At 38.2% G+C, this 20,699-nt stretch overlaps 1 protein-coding gene across 1 annotated transcript in view; it reads right to left on the bottom strand.

Annotated features, from left to right (window-relative positions):
• Window positions 1-20,699, bottom strand: part of cdh23 (cadherin-related 23) — a 247,502-nt gene that overhangs the window by 113,628 nt on the left and 113,175 nt on the right. The window contains exons 12-13 of the mRNA XM_088086382.1: window positions 12,773-12,922; window positions 11,871-12,029 (exon numbers count right to left, since the gene is read on the bottom strand). Of these exons, the coding sequence (XP_087942508.1) occupies window positions 11,871-12,029; window positions 12,773-12,922 (309 nt within the window). The remainder of the gene's footprint in view (window positions 1-11,870; window positions 12,030-12,772; window positions 12,923-20,699) is intronic.

Genomic DNA, 20,699 nt, shown 5'->3' with positions numbered 1-20,699 from the left:
ATGCTTCAATCCACATCTATTGCCAGCGCAGTATGAAGGATGCACATTGTTGTAAATGCTTGCCATTGACCAAGAAGGCACAAAACCCTGTTGGTTGATCACCTGTTATATCACTGTCAAGATACAATGACAATATAAGTTTTATATATATATATATATATATATATAGGTGAATGCTGAGCCTACAATGCAGTGATGAAAATCTCCCCCTTGCTAACCAGAGCAGGGCACTGAGGTATCAGAGTCAGTGTTCTGATCAAAATCCAAACTAAGTTGTTAAGGAGTTTCTGCACAAAGAGTCAGTGCGCTGCTGATTGCCAATATAAACTCTGCAAACCCCAGGGTCCTCAGGCAGTAACTACAAAAGAGAAATTAGTTCTCAGTTGACCAGTTTGGTTAAATGATGTGTTTCTTCCCCTTCAGAGAGGCAAAGCTGGCAGGCAAACACTGTGTGTGTGTGTGTGTGTGTGTGTGTGTGTGTGTGTGTGTGTGTGTGTGTGTGTGTGTGTGTGTGTGTGTAGGTATGTATTTGGGTGTACCTGTGTACCAGTGCGCTCATTTGTGTGTCTGCTTGCCTGTTAATGCAAGTGTGACAGAATGTGTGCGATGATTGGAGTGTTTTTGTATGCAAAGTAAAGTGTGTATTTGGGTGCATGTGTTTGTGTGTATGTGAAATGGATACACGTGGACAGAGAGGCGCGGTGTTTCCAGGTTCACTCAGTCTTGGGGTAAATATGCACCCCGATCATTTGCAGTATAAACTCCTATTATCACACTCAATTGCTTTCAAGAAAAGGCAGAAATGTGAGCTTCCCCTTACAGGCGACAGAAAGACAGGGGTAGTAGTGTGTGCCTGTGTGTGTGTATGTGTGTGTGTAAACTGGGGCTGGGTTGAAGGGGGCACGGGAGCAGATTATCAGCCCAGCTATCTCATGGACAGCGAGAGAGGTTAAAGCTGCACAGGCTTTTCTATCGTGAGTGAGGTGGAATTTGAATTGATTGGCTCCTAAAATTGCTTTTTCTGCAGAAGCTTTGAGAGGCATGGAAAAGGAAACCAATTACTGGCTGTCAAAGCTGGCTGTCAAAATAGAGATGACCCCCAGTCCAAACACAGACAACCTCCTCTGTCTCAGTGCTGCACACCTAAACACAATCGCAAAGAATAGATAACAAACATACAGCACACACACACACACACACTACCACCAGCACAGTGAAGATGTCCAGTGTCTGACAATCATTGTGAGGGAGACAATGATGAAGACACGGTTGTCAGGTTATCTTCCTCGGCTCTGGTTCCTCAGCTGTGGTTAGTTTTGCTCATGCAGGCTCCTTTAAAGGTTCTCTGTCTCACTTACTCACATTTTCTGTATCCATGACAAGATCACAGATCAGTCTTCACAAATGCTTTACAAGTGCGATACAGAGAACAGTTTCTTTTAAATGAGCTCCCTTTTGTGTTGACACTTTGCATATTGTACTGTCTATGTGTGTGTGTGTGTGTGTGTGTGTGTGTGTGTGTGTAAGAGACGTGGAATCTTGATCATACCACACATTCCATCCGGCTCACTTCTGCATATTTACATCATCTCAGCAGAATTAGGTGCCTGTGGATGAGCAGTGTGGAAGTTTGTGGCTCCCACTGCACTCGCAGGCACCACTGGAATCAAATGCAAATTCGGAGTGAGATATGCATGTCCTATCAGACCGTACATCACAGTTTACAGCACTCGAGTAAATCATTCTCTTCAAATCATGTCTGCTCGATAATCATCAGTAAAAAAATATGCAAATGTGATGAAAAGAGCTTGGCCGTAGATTAAAAGATGAGGTCACATTTTTCATGTCTGTCTGAAGAAAGTATGCCTGCATGTACAACAATACAATTATTGATCACTGTAATTGGTGCTCTGTCCATATTGGTCCCAAAGAGATCCCATCCTAACATAATTTGACAGAAGAGATGGGGAACAAAATCTACAGCCTTTGTTTTGTGCAAAAAAGCATTCTAATAGGCAAATACAGACTTCAGTAGTCTGACTTAATCCAATTAAGTGTGTCTCTTCTCTTTTTAGTCTTTTTAATTTTGAACTAAGAACACTGTAACTTTGAAAGATACCCATTTGGTTTGTCTAACTCAAATTACTGAAGATAGACTTTGTTTTAAGATAGACTTGGAAAAAAAAGAAGCTATCCCTTTACAGGTTCTGTATGCAACATTCAGAGCATTAATATAGCAGCAAACCATTAAATGCTATGAAAAGATACATTCAAAACGAAAAAAACAACTGTTTTGTGTTGTGATAGCGGATGCGGCCTTTTGTGCATTTTAGTCATTCTGTGCGTTTTCATGCTTGCGGGGAAAAAAAAAAGTGCATCCCACCAGCTAACTGATCACTGCCCTACCATTGATAAGGCCATCCCGATGGACAGTGGCTGAACAAGCCACTGTTAGCTTGTTAACAATTAGCTTGTTTATGCTGTTAACACAGTAAGCTGCTAGCCACTGGCTCATCAACCTGCCTGTTGAGAGCCATGTCTACACAATCCCGCCTCAGACTCTAAATCATATATATGCTCTGAATTTCATATACAGCTCTGTCATGACAAGAGTAGCTTATTTAAATTACTGAACATTTTATTTTGAAACCAAATGTGTGACAAGTCAAATATATTTTTGGTTTTACTTCACATACCAAAGGTACGCCTTAATAATAATAATAATAATAATAATAATAATAATAATAATAATAATAATAATAATAATAATAACAGTAATAATAATAACAATAATAATAACAACAATAATAATAATAATAATTATAATAATAATAACAATAATAATAATAATAATAATAATAACAATAATAATAATAATTTTATTATTATTATTATTATTATTATTATTATTATTATTATTATTATTAATGGTGTTGGCCTTCTCTAAATGTCTTGGTCTCAGTTTCTACGTACATAAATCCTGTCAAAAGAAATGTATGCAGAATGAGTAGGCAACAGAACATGATTCTGAAGACTCAGAGCAGAGCAGCAGCCTGGGAGAAGAAACTGTGACACCTCGCTGAGACAGTGTATCAGAGATGTGTCTAATCACTGATCACAAGTCCTGAACAGCTCCTCGCTCCACTAAACTAATGAATGAAGTCATATATTCCTCTTTATTTTCATATTGCACACATGGATGTATAGATGAAACCAACCTCAAACCTCTTTAGCGCTCAGAGACGAGATGCAGAATCCCTCACCTACTTGGATCAAACGAGGACCGACCGCATCTCTTGCCAGTCCCCCAGCTGTGACCTAGTGCACCTGCGGGGGTTGATGGGAGCTGTGTGTGTTTTTACTGCGGACACTTTAGGGTAATGGCGATGGCGAGCGTACGTTTACGACTGCTTTATTTCTCTAAACCATTAACGAGCAGGTGGGGGTGCTCACAGCGACTGTTGCCTGCCGACAGGATCGAACAGCCTGTTTCTATTATCTCCTGACCACCCAGATAACAGTGAGATAGAGAGAGCGAGAGAGGGAGAGATGCAACTTTAACACTTTTCTTTTTTTACAATGTATACTTTCGTTAAAGAAAAGTCCAATAAAGCGGAGAGGATGTCTTCAGTTTACTGTGACAGCTTGCAAGATAAATTCTACTGTTTGCATGCGTACACAGCCACTATATAATGATTGCGACCACATGTGAACCACTGGAAAAAACAGCTGTTACCACTAGACTAAAGAGGACAGAGAGAGAGAGAGAGAGAGAGAGAGAGAGAGAGAGAGAGAGAGAGGGGACCGTATTGTGGGCATAAGCTGAAGATAGAGTTTGAGCTGCCAGTGAAAAGGCTTAATGCAGAGCTCTCTGTGGCTGGCAGCTTCACTTTGCCGACAGGCCTTGGTCCTCCCCCTCTTTTTCTCTGTCTCCATCCTCAGTGATGAAGCAATGAGATTAGCACAAGCCCAGGGAGGATGTAGAGAATGATAAAAAGTGAAACGTATACTACAGAGGCACACTGAATACAAGGGGAAGGACAAAAAAAGCATGTGTGGATGTACATGGTATCTATGGTCAGCAGGGCTCAGGTCAAGAAATGACACAGCCACAGCAATCAATTGTTCCCTCATATACAAACCTTCACAAAAAGTAATGCAGCACAATTCCCTGTAATTATGTGACCAATGCCCTGGTGGGTGTAAAGATTGTAGTAGTATCAAGACCGAAAGTTCGCATAAGGACGCAAGTTGTTGTGGTGGATGGGTCAAACACAAGCGACATCCTCCAAGACTGAAAAATGTAGCGATTTTCTGCGTTTCTGTATGTTACATCAATGTATACTGGATCTGTTTGGGTTTGGAACTGCTGGTCAATCAAAACAAGATATGTGATGACTTTTGGCGTTAGGATATAGGATGGACATTTTTTCTATTTTCAGTCATTCATTCATTTTATGGACAAAACAATTTATCCATTAATTGAGAAAATAATCAGCAGATTAACTGATAAGGATATTAATCATTTATTGCAGTCCTACTTGTTTTATCTGAAATTGTAGCACACCTTTTGGCCATTTTTAAAAAGTTCCAACACAGTGGAGTAATGTCTTTTTCTCTCCTCTTTTTTATCATTATTGTCTGAATGAAATGAAGGAATGGATTAACAGATGACCAAACAAATGAATCGTTGGAGACCAATCTTTAGTTCCACTACACTCCCCAAACTCCCCTTTCTAATTTTGCAATCACACCTCTCTAGAGAACCGATGATGAACCAACTCTGGGAAAGTTCAGACTGTTCAGTCCTCTCAGCTCCTGCCTGTTCGACCTCAGCCCTGCACACCCATTCACACCCCGTCTCACAATGTCAGAATACACATGATAAGCGCCCCATTATTAACAGCGACACTGTGTGAGCTACCACATGCAGGAGAGAGCCAGGCCTCACCCCTTTCATTACAATAATGAATTATAATTACTGTTGTGACTATTACCCCATAAAGGCCTGTCTAAACAGTGGCGCTGGTGAAACATCCTCCACTCCGTAATTTATAACCTTCTGCTAGAAGCATTTATCATTGTGCCTTCGCCCTAAAACATACAGCATCTGCACAGAGCCCATAAAACACACAGAGTGGCATTGGTAGAAGACACTCATCCAAAACGAATGTCTAATACATTTTCACCAACCACCAGGATAAGGGAAGGTGCAGGTAAACTGTACTTCTATATGCATATTTAGACCTGCAAATATCCTCTTCAAATATATTATCTGAGGCAGAGCCTGATGGGTTGAAAGAGCTTGAGTGTAATTCGAGCAGAAACAGACTGGAACCACAGAGTGGATCAATGCAACACCTGAAAACCATTAGCAATCTAATGGTAAAACAGACAAAGGGGAAAACAACAATAACTGAGGGCATACAATAAATAAGAAATGAAAGAGGGAAAATTCTCTGAAACCCAAGGAGAGAAAATCAGTGTGATTCCACTGATACGAGCAGCTGCATACTCTCCAGGGTAAGCAAGAGACCGAAAGAGAGTGAGAGAGGGAAAAGGACCCAGACAAAAGAGTAAATCACAATAAATATTTATAATGATAAGTAATGCTGCAGACCATAAATATTAAACAGCCACTGCCTCTGTGTGTGTATGTGTGTGTGTGTGTGTGTGTGTGTACGTGCTCGTATGTTAAGCATAACTGTCCACAGGGATGCAGCAGCGGGCACCGAGTAATGCATCGTCTAACATTGTACATAAGCTCTGATCAGATGAGCTATGAATATTAACCCAGACAAAGCATTTCAATTACATTATCAGGTCGCCTGCTTGGCACTTTTTAAAAACAACTGGGAACCAACATGCATAATTTCAATTAGCATAAACATTGTACAGACCCCACCCTTCTTACATACAAACCATCTTCACCACATTATTGATTTACTACGCAACTGCAAAAACACTTTCATGCTATGGAAAAAACACACAGTATCAACGTCTTGAAAATAACTACTTCACTGTGAGAGAAAGTAATAACAGCCTTATAGTTACTGTAAGAGCAGAGGATAAAACCCTAAATGATGATCTCTGTTTGTCTTACAGTGGTTATTTACTAATTTGTTTGCACTTTAGTCACTTGATCTTTGGCCACATATATGAGTTGGTTTTCAACACTGAAGAATGTTCCCAGATCAAGATGTGATATGTAGAAATTCTTGTATACAGAAGTATACAAACTAAGGATACACAATATTGGATTTTTTGCAGATATCCAATGTGCCAATATATGATAACCAATACAATAACAATATATCCACTTTTGTCCCACGTAATTTTAGTAATCATCAATGCTCTTCTGTAGCAGAATTAACATCATATTATGCATCTTTTTGTGATAAGCATCTTCTTGTGATGACCCATCAGCAGATGGAGATATGAATACAATGCTTTTCAGTGAATGGTATATTAATTCAATGTGCAAAATAAGAATAACACCTCAAGTTATGGTTGATTTTTTTGGTATATGCTCAACATGTCAATAATAATAATTATTAAAAATATTGTTTTTTGATATTGGCAGAAATCAGCATGTTGGCCAATTTTAATATTTCATTTTAAAGCCAATATGTGAAAATACCGATGATGTGCTCATATTATCGTGCATCCCAAGTACAAACAAATACACCGTGATGATACCACTGTGTACATTCAATGAGCGATGTAAAATACATAAACCACAAGGAGTTATACACTTGAGCTATTTCTTGCTCGTGCACTGTGACCTCCAAGAATGTTGTCGTGACAGTGAGGTTTAAGAGCTCATTAATAAGCTTCAGAGGTGCTGGTGGAAAGTGAGTGTGTTTTTGAGCTTTGGAGTGAGCCAGGATGACTGTTCCCCCCTGCTACCGGTCTTTATGCTAAAATAGCTAATTGGCTCCTGGCTCCAGCTTAATGCACAGACATGAAAGTGATGTGAGTTGTGTCAATCCTCTCACTCAACTCTCTGCGAGAAAGAACATAAGCATTTTTTCCACAATGTCTAACTATTATTTTAGAGTTCACTGGAGTGCGTGTGTGAGACTGTATATTGAGGAGGGCTGGCCGGGCCACCTTGAGAGATTAAGAATGGAGGAGTTGTCCTCCTTTTGGTGCTAAAACATAATTTGGCCACCATCTGCTGCACCTCACAGCCATCTGACAGAGAGCACCGAGAGGCTCTTCTCAGCCTTACAATCTGCTTATATTGTAATGCCTTGAGTTGTTCACTGCACTTAGGCAAGCAGACAGTTTGAACTGCTGGAAGAGATTGGGTGAGACAGGTACAAAGAGAATCACGAAAATGAAAAGCTGCCCGCAAATCAAATGAGACTTGAAAGGACGGATACAGAGAGCTGTAATATAAAGTTCAGAATAAAATAAGCTCAACTTAAGTATAAATGTAATACAAGTTCTGTAATAACAGAAGCAGTTGTTAGGGGCCTCATGCATTCATTTAGTAACAATGAACACTTCAACTCAAACTGCTTTTCTACAGCTGGTGAGCCAGTAGATTTGTCCTTCACAGTGGGGTGATGGACAGGTTGAGTTATTATTTTACCTGGTGCTGACTCACAGGAGTGGGTTGGAAAGTGCTCTAGCACAAGGCTGAATGTAATCAGGCTAGTTTGACATTTCTGTACTCTGTACTTCAAAATTTATGGTTAAAACCGGTGATATGCCGGAAATATGATTATATTTACAGTGGGGACATTTCTTTCTTTCATTTCTTTCATCTTTTACATCTCCTCCATCGACGCCAAAAACATGTAGCAGGATTTAGCATCACCTTAAATTTCATTTCTTCTTATACTATGTTTAAGTAAAACGACAATAAAATTACCTTGTACCTTTTACCTTGTATTTCTCCGCTCCCACTTCTGCCTACGAAAAATGGTGCAGAAAACTAGCAGTTTGAATAGGATTTAACTTTGTATTAATTACTCACCCAGTGTTTTGTTGAATTCCTAAAAAAGACTCTTTTTTTCACATGCCAGCACAGTGAACAAGGGATCCAAAAACTGAGAAAATTCTTGATGAACTTAAGTCAAAAACTGAGGAAATTCTTGATGAACTTAAGTCATAGCGGGCCACATTTAATGATAGCAAGTCTTTATCAAAACATCAATTTACAAACACTCATACAAGTCATGCAATACAATCACCAAAACACATTTTAGCTGAAACCTTACTTTTTTAAAACACTTCCGCATACAACAGTGCACCTGGGCAAGCACATGCATTTGAAACTTGCTTTATATTCTGTGTGAGAATGTTCATGCCCAAGTGCTTTAGTAAGATTTTAGCAAAAATGCATGCTTGGAAAATACTGAGCACACAACTGGATAAATGAGACTTAGATTATATTGCATGAGTTGTGTGAGAGTTTGTAAAGTGATGTTTTGATTAAGTTAGTATTTATTCATGTTAATACCACTGTCTATATTGTGCAAATCAGATCTATAGCAAATATACCAATTTCATATCATACCTCTGGCTGTTTATTCTGCTTAAAATTGCCTACTGTTGTATAGCACAGAGTGTAATTACAAGTAACAGTACTTGTAATTACACTCTGTACTATAAATTTTACAGTTATAAATGTACTGCTTACCATGTTCATACTGTGCACACTGTATATATTTTAGCATATTTATACACAGTGTTTATACTGCTTATAATGTATCCAGTGAATTTATACCCCTTATTGTTCATTCCAATTATATTCATTCTATATTTGGTTTTTGCATTTCCTCTGTGCATTACTCTGCACTTTACTGCTTTTTGCACTTCTGGTTAGATGCTAAACTGTAATTCGTTGTCTCAGTGCCTGTACTCTGTGCACTGACAACAAAACTGAATCTAAATTAAAAGCCCAAACTTCTTTCTTTGCTTTACTCTCTAACTTATTTTATACAATACATAGATGAAATGTCCATTCCAAAATAAATATCTCATTATTTGCACAAACACGAGTGTGGCGGCTGCGGCTTGTTTGATCGTACTGCAGCATAAAAATAAACAGTCTCAGCTATTTTCAGTGGATTACAACCGCTGTAACATGCTGCCTAAATTACTAATGAACTAAATTATGACAGACTCGCATAAGTAAACAAGTCTGTTCAAACACATTACTGAACGCACACACAAGCACACGCACATAGTAAATGGTGATCTTATGGGATAACAAATGGAGAAAGGCTTACACTGACCCATGACTTTGTCTAGTTTTAACCATATGTTGACCTTGAGATTGCTGTGTGTGTATATATATGTGTGTTCATTTCTATTTCTTGACCTCAGACAGAAGCTAGCTGAGTGTGAGAAACATCTGTTTAATCTCTCTGTGTGTTTTGTCTCTATAGTGGCATCTCAGAGGGCTTGAGTGCCACTGGTGTGTGTGAGCAGGTCAGAGTATCAAAACCCTCATTTAACTGTGTATATGCAGTATGTGAGTGCTGCCATCCGTGCCAGTGCAGCCCTCACTGAGAGCCGTCACATCTCATTCTATTTACAGCCCATTCACTCTCTACAGCCGGCAATCAGGATTCCGGCGGGCTGCGCGCTCCAGCACGAGGCCAACATCAGCCAGACTTATCGGGTGTTAGACTGCCCTGCAATTTCCATTTCATGAGCACCCAGTCTATAAACACTATTGATTTTCAAACTGCTTTTTGCACTTGTATCTAGTGGATTGTGGGCGTTCTGTCACAGGAATGACTGGTAATGAATAATAATGCAGAATTATAGGGAGATGGTGGGAGATTTTTTTTTTTCTGATCTGGTTTAAGTAACAGCTGCTGATTGGGAGAGCAGCTGAGAGTGAGCTCTGCTGCATGGTGGTGCTGTGAGGACATGAGGTGGAAGGGCCTCAAGGACACTTCAGCTGGGACAAACTAAACAAAGGCTGCAATAACAGACCTGGAGGGTATTAACAACATAATTCTTCATAATTCTTAAACCCTGTTCTAATTGGATTAGTTTGAATGGAGGTGGTCCTGACATTTTTATTGACATGACAATGAGACATTTTAAGATTCTCTGATAATAGTAATCCAGTTTGAACTGATATTTCTGTAATGCTTTTTTGCAAGTAGGAAAATAATTAAAGGAGCAGAAAAAGAAACTTTATGTCTGAGCTATAGGAAGCAATTCGAGTGTAATCACAGACAAAATTATTCTCTAGAATTACATTCACCGCACACATACAAACTAAACTGCCCTGAAATTAGCGTATAAGTAATTTAGTTTGACTTGAGGACTTTCTGACTATGTTGTGGTTAATTCATCCTGAAGTGGTCATAATAATTACTGTGTTGGTAGTAAATATTTAATTCTGCTTTTACGCAAATTTGCGTAGTTATGTTTAAGCAGGATTTGAGACCAAGCCACAGTTGAACCACAGGAATACTTCAGCTATAAAATGATCATTTGTATATCAATAAGTCACGCTGTGTTACCTTGAATTCAGAAAGGAAACTTTGTTTTTCTTGCACACCTCCATGGAAATGGCGTACACACTGATGGGAATTAATGGGCGATCACATTTAACAACAACAAATCTAAAACTGTAGACTTTTATAAACAGCTGGAGGTATGATATTAAAGTGGTGTCTCTGCTGTAGATCTGATTTGAACATTACAAACAGTGGTATAAATTTGAACAAAGAGAAAGTTCTATAGTTAAGGAAGACTTCACCCACAAAATATTAATTTGTGAATCAATTACTCACCCTGTGTTACTTTGAATTTGCGTCGAAGATATTATTTTTGTCGCATGCCTTCACGCTGAATGAAGAATCCGGAAAAAGTGAACATTCTTGATGAATTGAAGTATTTGGGGGCCACTTAAAATGACACAAACTTTATTAAAACATCTGTTTAATACTGCCACACAACTTGTGCAGTATAATCCAGGTCTCATTGATCCAGTTGTATGCTCAGTACTTCCCAAGCACATGCATCATCACGGAAAAATCTTGTCATTGGAGTCTGGCTTTGAAGAGACAAGTTAGACAAGTTTCATTTCAGTTCGCTTTGAAAAGTAAGATTGAAGTGAAAAAGCATGTGTTTAGGAAGTACTGAGCATATGACTGAATTAATGAGACTTGGATTATATTGTACAAGTTGTGTGAGAGTTGGTAAACTGATGTAAAAAACAGTCAATAAATCAATGTTTGGCATTTTTCAGGGAGGCATGCGGGATGAACAAAGTTTTCTTTATGAATTCAAGGTAACAATGACTGATCATTTGTAGGACTAATAAACATACAAATGATCATTTTATGTGTGAAGTATTCCTTCAAAGACAACCTGTGGCTCCGCTGTGGCTTGGCCTCAAACCCTGTTGGAACATAATTATGCAAATCTACAGAAAAGCAGAATTAAGTATTTACTACCAAAGTAGTAATTATTACTGCCACTTAGGTTTGAATTAACCACAACATTGAACATTTTAAAGATACCTAAGTTACCAGCATGGTCATATGGTATCATAAATACGCAGGATCTCAGCATTGGTGAGGTTTTCATTTCTCTATGTTTGTGCTTTTGTCTGAAGCAGCCTAACTTGAGTCACCATAAATCACAGCTCATATGGTAAAGTCCCAGTGGTTTACTGGGTCACATGGGGTAAACAAACAAGCCAAGATTTCATTCCCAATAAAACAAGCCCCATAAAAGTTACAAGTACAAAATCAGGTTTATAGTAATCTATTTGGATTCCTGTTAAATTTCCCCTCAGGAATAAATCACAAGAATCCAATGTGTCATTTATCTCATTCTCAGCTCTGCGCAGAGCAAATTGTACAAAGGTTGCCTAAGATACTCACCAGGATACGCAGCAGTGAGGTACCAGGGGGGGTGTTTTCAGGGAGGCTGATGTTGTACAGTGGTCTGCTGAAGATGGGCCGGTTGTCATTCTCATTGATTAACTCAATAAAGACACGAGCAAATCCCACATGGTCCGACATGGACTCATTGGCATAAAGCTGAGGAGAGGCACAAGGACAATACTTACACTAAAGATTTAAATACAGCCTTAGCTATTATAATTCAGTTAAAAAAGAAATTGTACAGGTTTAAAATTCATTTATCTATATGAAATATTAACATTTTTAGGTGGCATTCTTAAAAATGCGTAATTTGTTTTCGTGCTAAAGAAGTTACTGTTGTATAAAAACTGATTTTAGATTTAGAGATTTTAAATTGTACACAGAGCGAGGCACCCTCTGGCTCTGTAAACCACTCAGGGGTAAATTGAGGTAAGGAAATACCAATTTCACTGTCCAAACAAAGCTGCAGTGTCTTGAAAGTGATACAGCCCCGTTCTGACTGAGCCTTGAGTCCAAACAAATAAAAACAAGTTGCAACAAATATAGTGATGCAACATTCAGTCTTGTTGCTAATAATCAGTCCTTGGTCCAGAGTTCAATCGAGGGCAGTCTCACAGACGGACAACAGAGCTGATTTATGTGCTCAATGCTTGGTCATCAAAGGAAGATTACTTCTTATTCCACTTTGTATCTTCACAAAACAAACTGTTGGACATTTAACCTGACTGAAAATCCTACCTGTATAGAAATATTAGCTAGAGCGCTGTGGAATGAATACGCTCTCATAATGTGGGTTTCTATTTTTAGAGTCTTAGGAAATGAAGGCAATACCAGTATTCACGCTCTCATGTAAATGTCCAAATGTGCACTGCATGAATACTTAAAAGATAAACACTCACTGAGAAGCTGTAGCTGCGAATGTGTTCGTAGTCCAGTGGCATGGCCACCCTCATTCTGATGTCGGCACGCCCCTGTACCGCTGTGGGGGAGATGGTGAAGTACTCTGAATTGTTTCCTGTCAGAAACACCTGGAACATGCTGTTCACCCCCTGCCATAAAAAAATAAGAAAATTGTGAGAATAGAAAAACACAGAAAAAAAGGGGTTGTTGAGAGATAGAGCGAGGGCAGGTGTTGATATATATATATATATATATATATATATATATATATATATATATATATATATATATATATATATATATATATATATATATATATATATATATATATATCCGTCTAACCTTCTCCTGAAGAATGTAGATGATAAAATCTGCTACAGTATATCTATACAGTTTTTATGAATAATTACCAGACAAGGATACTATTTCTTTCAAAGGTACAAATATTGTACATGAAGCTAAAGGTTTTCAAAACCCTGATTCCCACCAAAATATTAGTCTCTTTTTCAAAAACATCAAGCATTTTGATGGTTGTCATATTCAGAATTTCTAACACTGACTCTACAGTTGAAAGATAATCTTAAATTTAACAGGTGAACAGTAGCTCGAGGTCAAACGTCAGGCTATTATGTTAGTCCAATAATAAAACTGATCTTATGATAGAGAAGAGCTTTGAAAAACAATATTTCAGAGAGGTGTGCACATGTGAGGGAGGGAGAGAGTAACAGAGTTGTGTGTGTGCGTGTGCGTGCCTGTGTGTGTCTGTTGGTGTCTGACTGCATGTCTCAACAGTAGGTTGATAGATTCAACTAATGCAAAGTGGCGGGCACACGAAAGCACACTAAAACGTGCTGTTGTACACTGTTGTGATGCAGAGAGGCAAAATAACTGTACTAGGTAAATACCTGAATGACTCAAATGACTAGATTTCCCAGAACATTGTCTACATGAGTTACACTTTTGCTTTTTGTGTGCGTTTTTTAAACAAAATGCAGTGGATAATAGATGTTCTCTATAATGATGCTGATTATGAGGCTTCACAGTCAGTATCAGCAGGGAAACCAGCGTCATTCACTCTAATTAGTTGTGTGCAAGATTTCTCTTGATGTTCCCTGCATACTGCATACTTTATTAGGAGTGTGAGAAAATATTAGTTTATTTAGTGTTGCAATATCATGCTTTGTCAAGCTGTAATAAATATCAAAAATACTTTGGACTTTTTGTTAATAGTTTAATTAGTTTCATTTTGTGTTGTCTTTTAAACCCCTGACTGGAATATAGCAGTGCTGTAATCTTCATCCATTTGACTCTTTTCACTGCAATGCATTTAAATGCAGATCCCATTGTTCTGATTGCAAAAAAAATTAACTTTTTAAACTCAGATTCGATCAATATACTAGTGCGTTCTTTATACTTTGACAGTTTCATTTCCCCAAATTACATTTGAGAAATTGAAATATGTCACCTTGCTTACAGCATCAGTGTATTGAATCACAATCTTTGTATCATGATACGTATTGCTAAATATACATATACAATATACAATATACACAGCCCTCTCCTGTATACCATCCCATAAGTGAATCAGGAGTTCAATATTAGTAGTGCACAATAATATCAGCATGTCACCAGTATCGGCAGACATTGCCTTTAAAATTAAGTATTACAATAAGCCAACACGCTGATTTCTGCCCACGTGACAAACCGATATTTTTATTTATTAATTTAAATTTACAAACTGAAAATGTACAAAACATCAGTCCTAAGCTGAAGTAGTTTCATAATTTGCACAATGAATTACTATTATATACATTGAAAAACATTGTGTTTCATGTCTCCATCTGCTGGTGGGTCATCACGACAAGAGTATACATAATATGATGTTAATTTCACTGCAGAAGAGCCCTGATGATGACTAAAATTAGGTTGGGAAAAAATTGGATATATTGATATTGGTAGTGATTATTGGCAAAATAAGTGTTACATATCAGAATATTGGAGATTGGCCAGAAAATCTAATGTTGTATATCCCTATTCAATATATAGTAAACAGTGGTGAACACTTAGACAATTAACAACAACACTTAGGCAATTACAAAGAGTGTGTTACTACTGCTGTCTGGAATATGCTCGTAAAGACGCTGTTAACAGTAGTGGGGACACTAACCCTCAAATTGTTTCAGGCTCCAGTACACATTTGACCTGGAGAGCTTTGCTGACATAAGAATAAAATGATGGTCCATAACAACATGTTCATCATGTCTTCTCATCTGAATTCCTGTTTATCTCCTCTACATAAAGCCTGCACTGTACTGACTCACATTATGTAAATGACCATTTGAATGCAACATCAAGTAAATGATGATACTGTACACAGTATGTCCAACTGGGATGATTACTCCGCCAGTAAAGAGGCTTAAAATCATAATGTGGTAAGAATTCTTTAAAAGGGGTTTAGAAAAAGGCATTTTTTATAATTAGTAACATAATTAATAATAATAATAATAATAATTCACTGGATTCCCAAAGACTTTAATCTAGTTCAAGATTCAAGTTAAAAAAAAAAAAAATTTTCTCCAAAAGGGGCAAATTCTTGTGCAGCCAGCAGAAGTGCATTAGTGCATACAACGCATGAAATAAAAAAACAATACATTTAAAAATCACACAGAATCATTTAAAAAAAAAAATCAATGACGGCAGGAACAAATGATAATGAGAATACTTTTGATATAAAATATTGCCCTTTATACTAAAAAATTGACACAAATTTGAGTTCCACAAATGTTCCTTTTTCGGATCTCAAAAACATTCAGAATGCAAATAAAAAGCATTTTTTTGCATTTTTACTGTTTACAGAAACAGCACTGCCACAAACTACAGGTGTACTATGTGGAGCACTTGCAAAAAATGTTAATCTTCACTTTTCAGTGTAAATAAAAAGGAATATAACTTTGTAAACTGGTTATCATGAAAAAAAAACTTAAAAAATTTAAAAAGGCCATATTTGGGATGCCCAGTGGCTCGCATGAAGGAGCAGGTGCCTTGTGTACAGGAGCCATGTCCTTGCCACAAGCGGCCATGGATTCAATACCTGATCCTGCCCTTTGCTGCATGTCAACCCGTCTCTCTCCCCATTTCACACTCTAGCTGTCCTGTCAAATAAAGGTAGAATACCCCCCAAAATCTTTAAAAAATAGCCCTATTTTTAAAACATGATCAAAATGTGATCAAGCAATCCATGACAATATAACAACAATCTGATTACTTTTTTAAAATGTAATCTGGGCTGAATATAGTTACTTATAATTGCCTTTATCAAATAAAATTCAAACTTCTTTTTGTAATCCGATTACATAATACAGATTACATGTAATCCATTACTACTCAATCATGGTTGAAACTGTGTGCTTTATGTATCATAGTGTGCATGTTATGAAAGAAAAATGGGACATGATGTGATCCCTGATGACAACCATAACTATCTAACTCAACACAGAAACACGTGTCTGGGTTTGGTTTCAGGCTCTCAACACTGTATGTTGAAAAGACAATGTAAGATGAGTTGAGCATGCAGTCTGATTTAAACATTTTTACTGGGCTCTGTATTACTGGCTGGGTCTGTATGGCTGAGTTAGTATCTACTGATTAGTGGTTTGATAAAATCCTGAATAACCTCTCAAAAAAGAAATCAAATTCAACTTTCACTTACTTTCCGATCTGAGATAAATCTCTCAGTGCAAAGGCATCGTGGGTAAATATAAACCAAGTCAGGGTCAAATTGACATCACAGCCCAGAGAAGCCTGTGGCTGTCTTGAGCTGAGAAAACATCTCTAGATCCCTCCTGCCTTTATATATATATTTATATATATATATAAAGCTGCAGGGCGGCCAATCACGTAGCCATTGTGGCAGACAGAGGAAGACGGGTGCGGTGGTCGATTGGCATTATGCTGGCGTTTGAAATAGCCCCCTTGTTTTTGTTTTCATCTCTGGGAGAACCATTGTGGCTGATGACTCCTATTTAAAAGACCATCCAATATGCAGGGATGTCACCTCAAACTGCCCATAAACGTAATTGCCCGTCCATTTGCTTCTGCCTTTAGAAGCCCCCAATAAAAGCACCCTGTCAGACGCGACTGCCACAAAGTTTAGTGGCAAGTTCCAGCAGCAAAAGTTTTTATAGATGCTAACCGAGCAGAAGGGGATATGAAGGGAGCGACAGACAGAGAGAGAGGTAACTACCACTTGTGTCATAGTCAAAGAAATGAAACGTCTGTTTGTAATCCCTCACACTTGGAAAAAGTGAGATTAAAGCGCAGGTGTAGCGGAGTGTGAACGAGTGTGTGTATCGGCACTTACATGCAGGTTTAAAGGATCAAAACACCAATACAAAACTGCAAGACAAAAAAAAAAAAAAATTCTTGTAGGTTTTACTCCTTGGAATAGATGTATATGTGGCACTATGGCAGCAGTGTAACAATGCAAGAATGGTGAAGTGCAGGGAAAAGTCTCCATCGCTAAACTTCCTTTCAAATTTTTGCATAAACCCTGCTTCTTGAGATCCTCTTCAAGCATTTTGTCTTATGACGAACAAGCAGTGAGCTGTGGCTGCTAACAGTCTGCTTCTGAGGGAGTGCTTTCTAATGCAGCATCCATGGTGAATCTGATTAAAGCCATCTCAGAATTACCATAGCTATTCCTCAATTTGCGGTGAGCAATCTTATCTTGGAGATACTGTAATGCTCGGCGGCTGGGAACCTCCCCAGACTGAGTGCTGCTTCGTCTAGTGGTAAAATGTTGGATGGTAACCTCTGAGGGACCTCTTATCACATGCCAGGTGTCTGGGTCGTCACCCCACCTGCGTGTAGCAACGCACTCGTGGTACTCCCCCTCTCCCTCACCACTGCAACACACCATCCTTGGAGTGAATAAACAAACTCTCTGCTAAATGCTCCTGATATTTCTCCTTCAAGTACTTCCTTTCTCTCAGTCTGCTGTTCTCTATGTTTCTTCCTGCTCCACCAATTATTCAGACTTCTAGTTTTGCTCCATTGCAGGCTACTTTTTGTCCAACCATTTTTCTTAGAGCTCCTCTCCTCTCCTTGTGTCTGTCTCTCTTTACTCTCCACCTTTTTCTCTATCCACTTGACTTGCAGTTATCTGTCAAATTCCACCCTGGCGGCTGCTGTGCCTGAATCAATCAGAGTTGACTAGCTTTCGGCTTATCTGCACCCTAGGTGATTGATTTTCCTCGTTAGGTATAATTTGATGCTCTATCCCATCTCTTCCAGAGCAAATTAAATTGTAGTCGAGTCCAATGCGCTGGTGTGAGCGAGCATGTGCACATGTGAGAGAGATGGAGAGGGGAGAATGAGAGAGACAAGAGAGCGAGCATAAAGTGAAAAAGTGTCTCTGTGTGTGTTGGCGTCTGCGTGTGTGTGTGTCACCACAGTAGGTTGATAGATACAACTAATGGGAAGTGGCGGACACGCAAAAGCACACTAAAGTGTACATTGCTGCTGACAGTACACACATACACACACACACACACACACACACACACACACACACACGCACACTGCTGCCATGTGCTTAGTTTCATAGAGTGGCTGATGTTCTTTTTGGCTGATGCATTTATAAACCAGATAAATCCAAACCAAGAAATGAATTCACAAAATGTACACCACTTGCATGTAGCTCTCTTTGTAGAGAGATCCCATCTGAGCAAATCAAGAGTGAAAAATGTCTTACAAATGAGACTAATGAACCCTTTATTGATGCCTTGTGTCGCTGCCAGTTGTTAGTCTCTGAAGTACTCCTCAGTCCCTACAACTGTCAGGTTGTTCATTAATTGTGATAATCACATTATTTGTACGATTAAGTTTTTCTGGCCCTGATCCTGATTCAAATTTTGGGCATCTGCCAATATTGAGTCTCATCCGAAACTTAGATTTACTTGAATGTTAACACTGAAATAACATCCGTAGCCAACTTTATCTCACAGACCTAATTTTCTGTGAGCTACAAATACTGATGATACTGGTTCACAAACTATTGCATTCTTAAATTATGATTTAATGAATAAATGAATTGAATTAATGAATTAAAATAATTGTTCTCCACAGTGGATCCAGTTGGGATCCACTGTTCTACATAATTGCCCATCGGGGGTCCTGCAAGTGAATCCCAAACACATTAAGTCTGTAAAAAATGCATCTTGTTTTGAATTTCTGGCCATTTACTGCCCTGTTCTTGGTATTATTTGGTCTATTAACATGTTGCTCCTTTGCAGTGTTTTTGTGTCATTGACCTTGAAGCATAATATGCACTTTGGGGGTTGCAAGAATATTTACTTTAAGTTAAGTAATTGCACTTTATTCTTGCAATATGTTTTATTTAATTGTGTTATTAGTCCAAACATTGTAAATATTTTGTCAAATAAAATTGAACGTGATAATTTTTCTTATGTGTAGACCTTGAACTAATGACCATGGGAAAAATCTGGACCCCATGGCTAGACCAGTTGGAAAACAACTCCGCTAGAGTATATGTGTCAAATATATGGCGAATGGGTCAAAAGCGGCCCAACAAAGGCTCTGATCTGTCCCCCTGGGTGACTCTGCACACCAATCATAGATGCACATGTGAAGGCTAAGAGGTGTCAGGAGCAAGTGAAACAGTGAGTAGCTACCTTCCCGTAAAATGCTGTTTAGAGTCTTCCACCCTGACTAGAATACAGTTTTCTGAAAAAAACAATGATGGTCATATTTGAAGATATTAAATATTTTGCAAAAAAATGTCAACAGGGTTGGCTGAACCATATTACTAAATCACTGCAAAAACTTTTGATTTGTAAATGGTTTGTAAGGCCGTGTAAACCTGCCTCCTGAATAACTACTACTTTAGACTGATGTGCTGATGCCAGCATTACTACACAGGAGTAGAAATGATTGGAAAAATGTAGATTATATTAGTCGACTGACTAAATGCAAAACAACAAACTGACACATGTATGAAGACATACTGTTGAAATTGCACTTATTTTTCTAAAGAGATCTTAGTCTTTTTATTGTCTGTTTTGTAAATGGATGAACAATTTTAGACTGTACTCGTACTTCTATACAATAAAGAATACTTGTATATTTATTAACGTAGAATATTGTGCAATAGTTTTCCTGGTCTGGCCCACTTGAGATCAAATTGGGCTGAATGTGAGCCATGAACTAAAATGAGTTTGACATCCCACAGCTAGTGAGAATATGCATCACTTTGTAAGTATGGTTGGCTCTTAAAAAAAATGTTGTTGAGGTACATCCATCACAAAGGATCTGACAGACACTGGCTGAAGAAAGAACTTTATGCAGATGACAGACAGGTTTGATTTTGGCCCGTTATCAACTTATTAATTCTGTTAAATGCTGCCGGCAATATTTGACAATTTAACTCGTGAAAGCAATGATAGGAGATATGTAAGTGTCCAAGCTTAGTGAATCTGTGTATTTTGCCAACCTCTATGTCTGAATTCAGAGTTACTTGCATCGACGCTGCAAACATTTTTTCAAATTCACATGCCTTAAATTTTTACCAATTTATATTAAAATGCTACACTCAAGAGGCCAAGTGTTGTAAAGGAGAACAGTACTGCAGGCTGAGGTTGAACAAAGAGCAGTGTAAAGAAAGGTTCAGATTTTGAGCTGCGTTATTTCATCTTAAACAATCCATTACTTAGGATTGTCCCTTTATAGCCAGCGATACCAATAATCAGTCAAAGACCCTTTAGTCTACTGAGATTGCTTTAAGTTGAACAGTTTTACTTCACATGGATAGAGAGGCTACTCTTCTGCTTAGAGGTGGTGAGTTACAGCTCACAGGAGGTTAATACGCTGCAGTCTCTGCCTTTTATTTGATATATAGTGTCAGCAAAA

Source organism: Plectropomus leopardus, chromosome 13 (assembly GCF_026936395.1).
Source record: "Plectropomus leopardus strain MGB_pleo_1.0 chromosome 13, ASM2693639v1, whole genome shotgun sequence".
Classification (NCBI taxonomy): domain Eukaryota; kingdom Metazoa; phylum Chordata; class Actinopteri; order Perciformes; family Serranidae; genus Plectropomus; species Plectropomus leopardus.
Note: the sequence above shows the minus strand (reverse complement) of the source record. Positions and strands in the feature narration are given on the sequence as shown.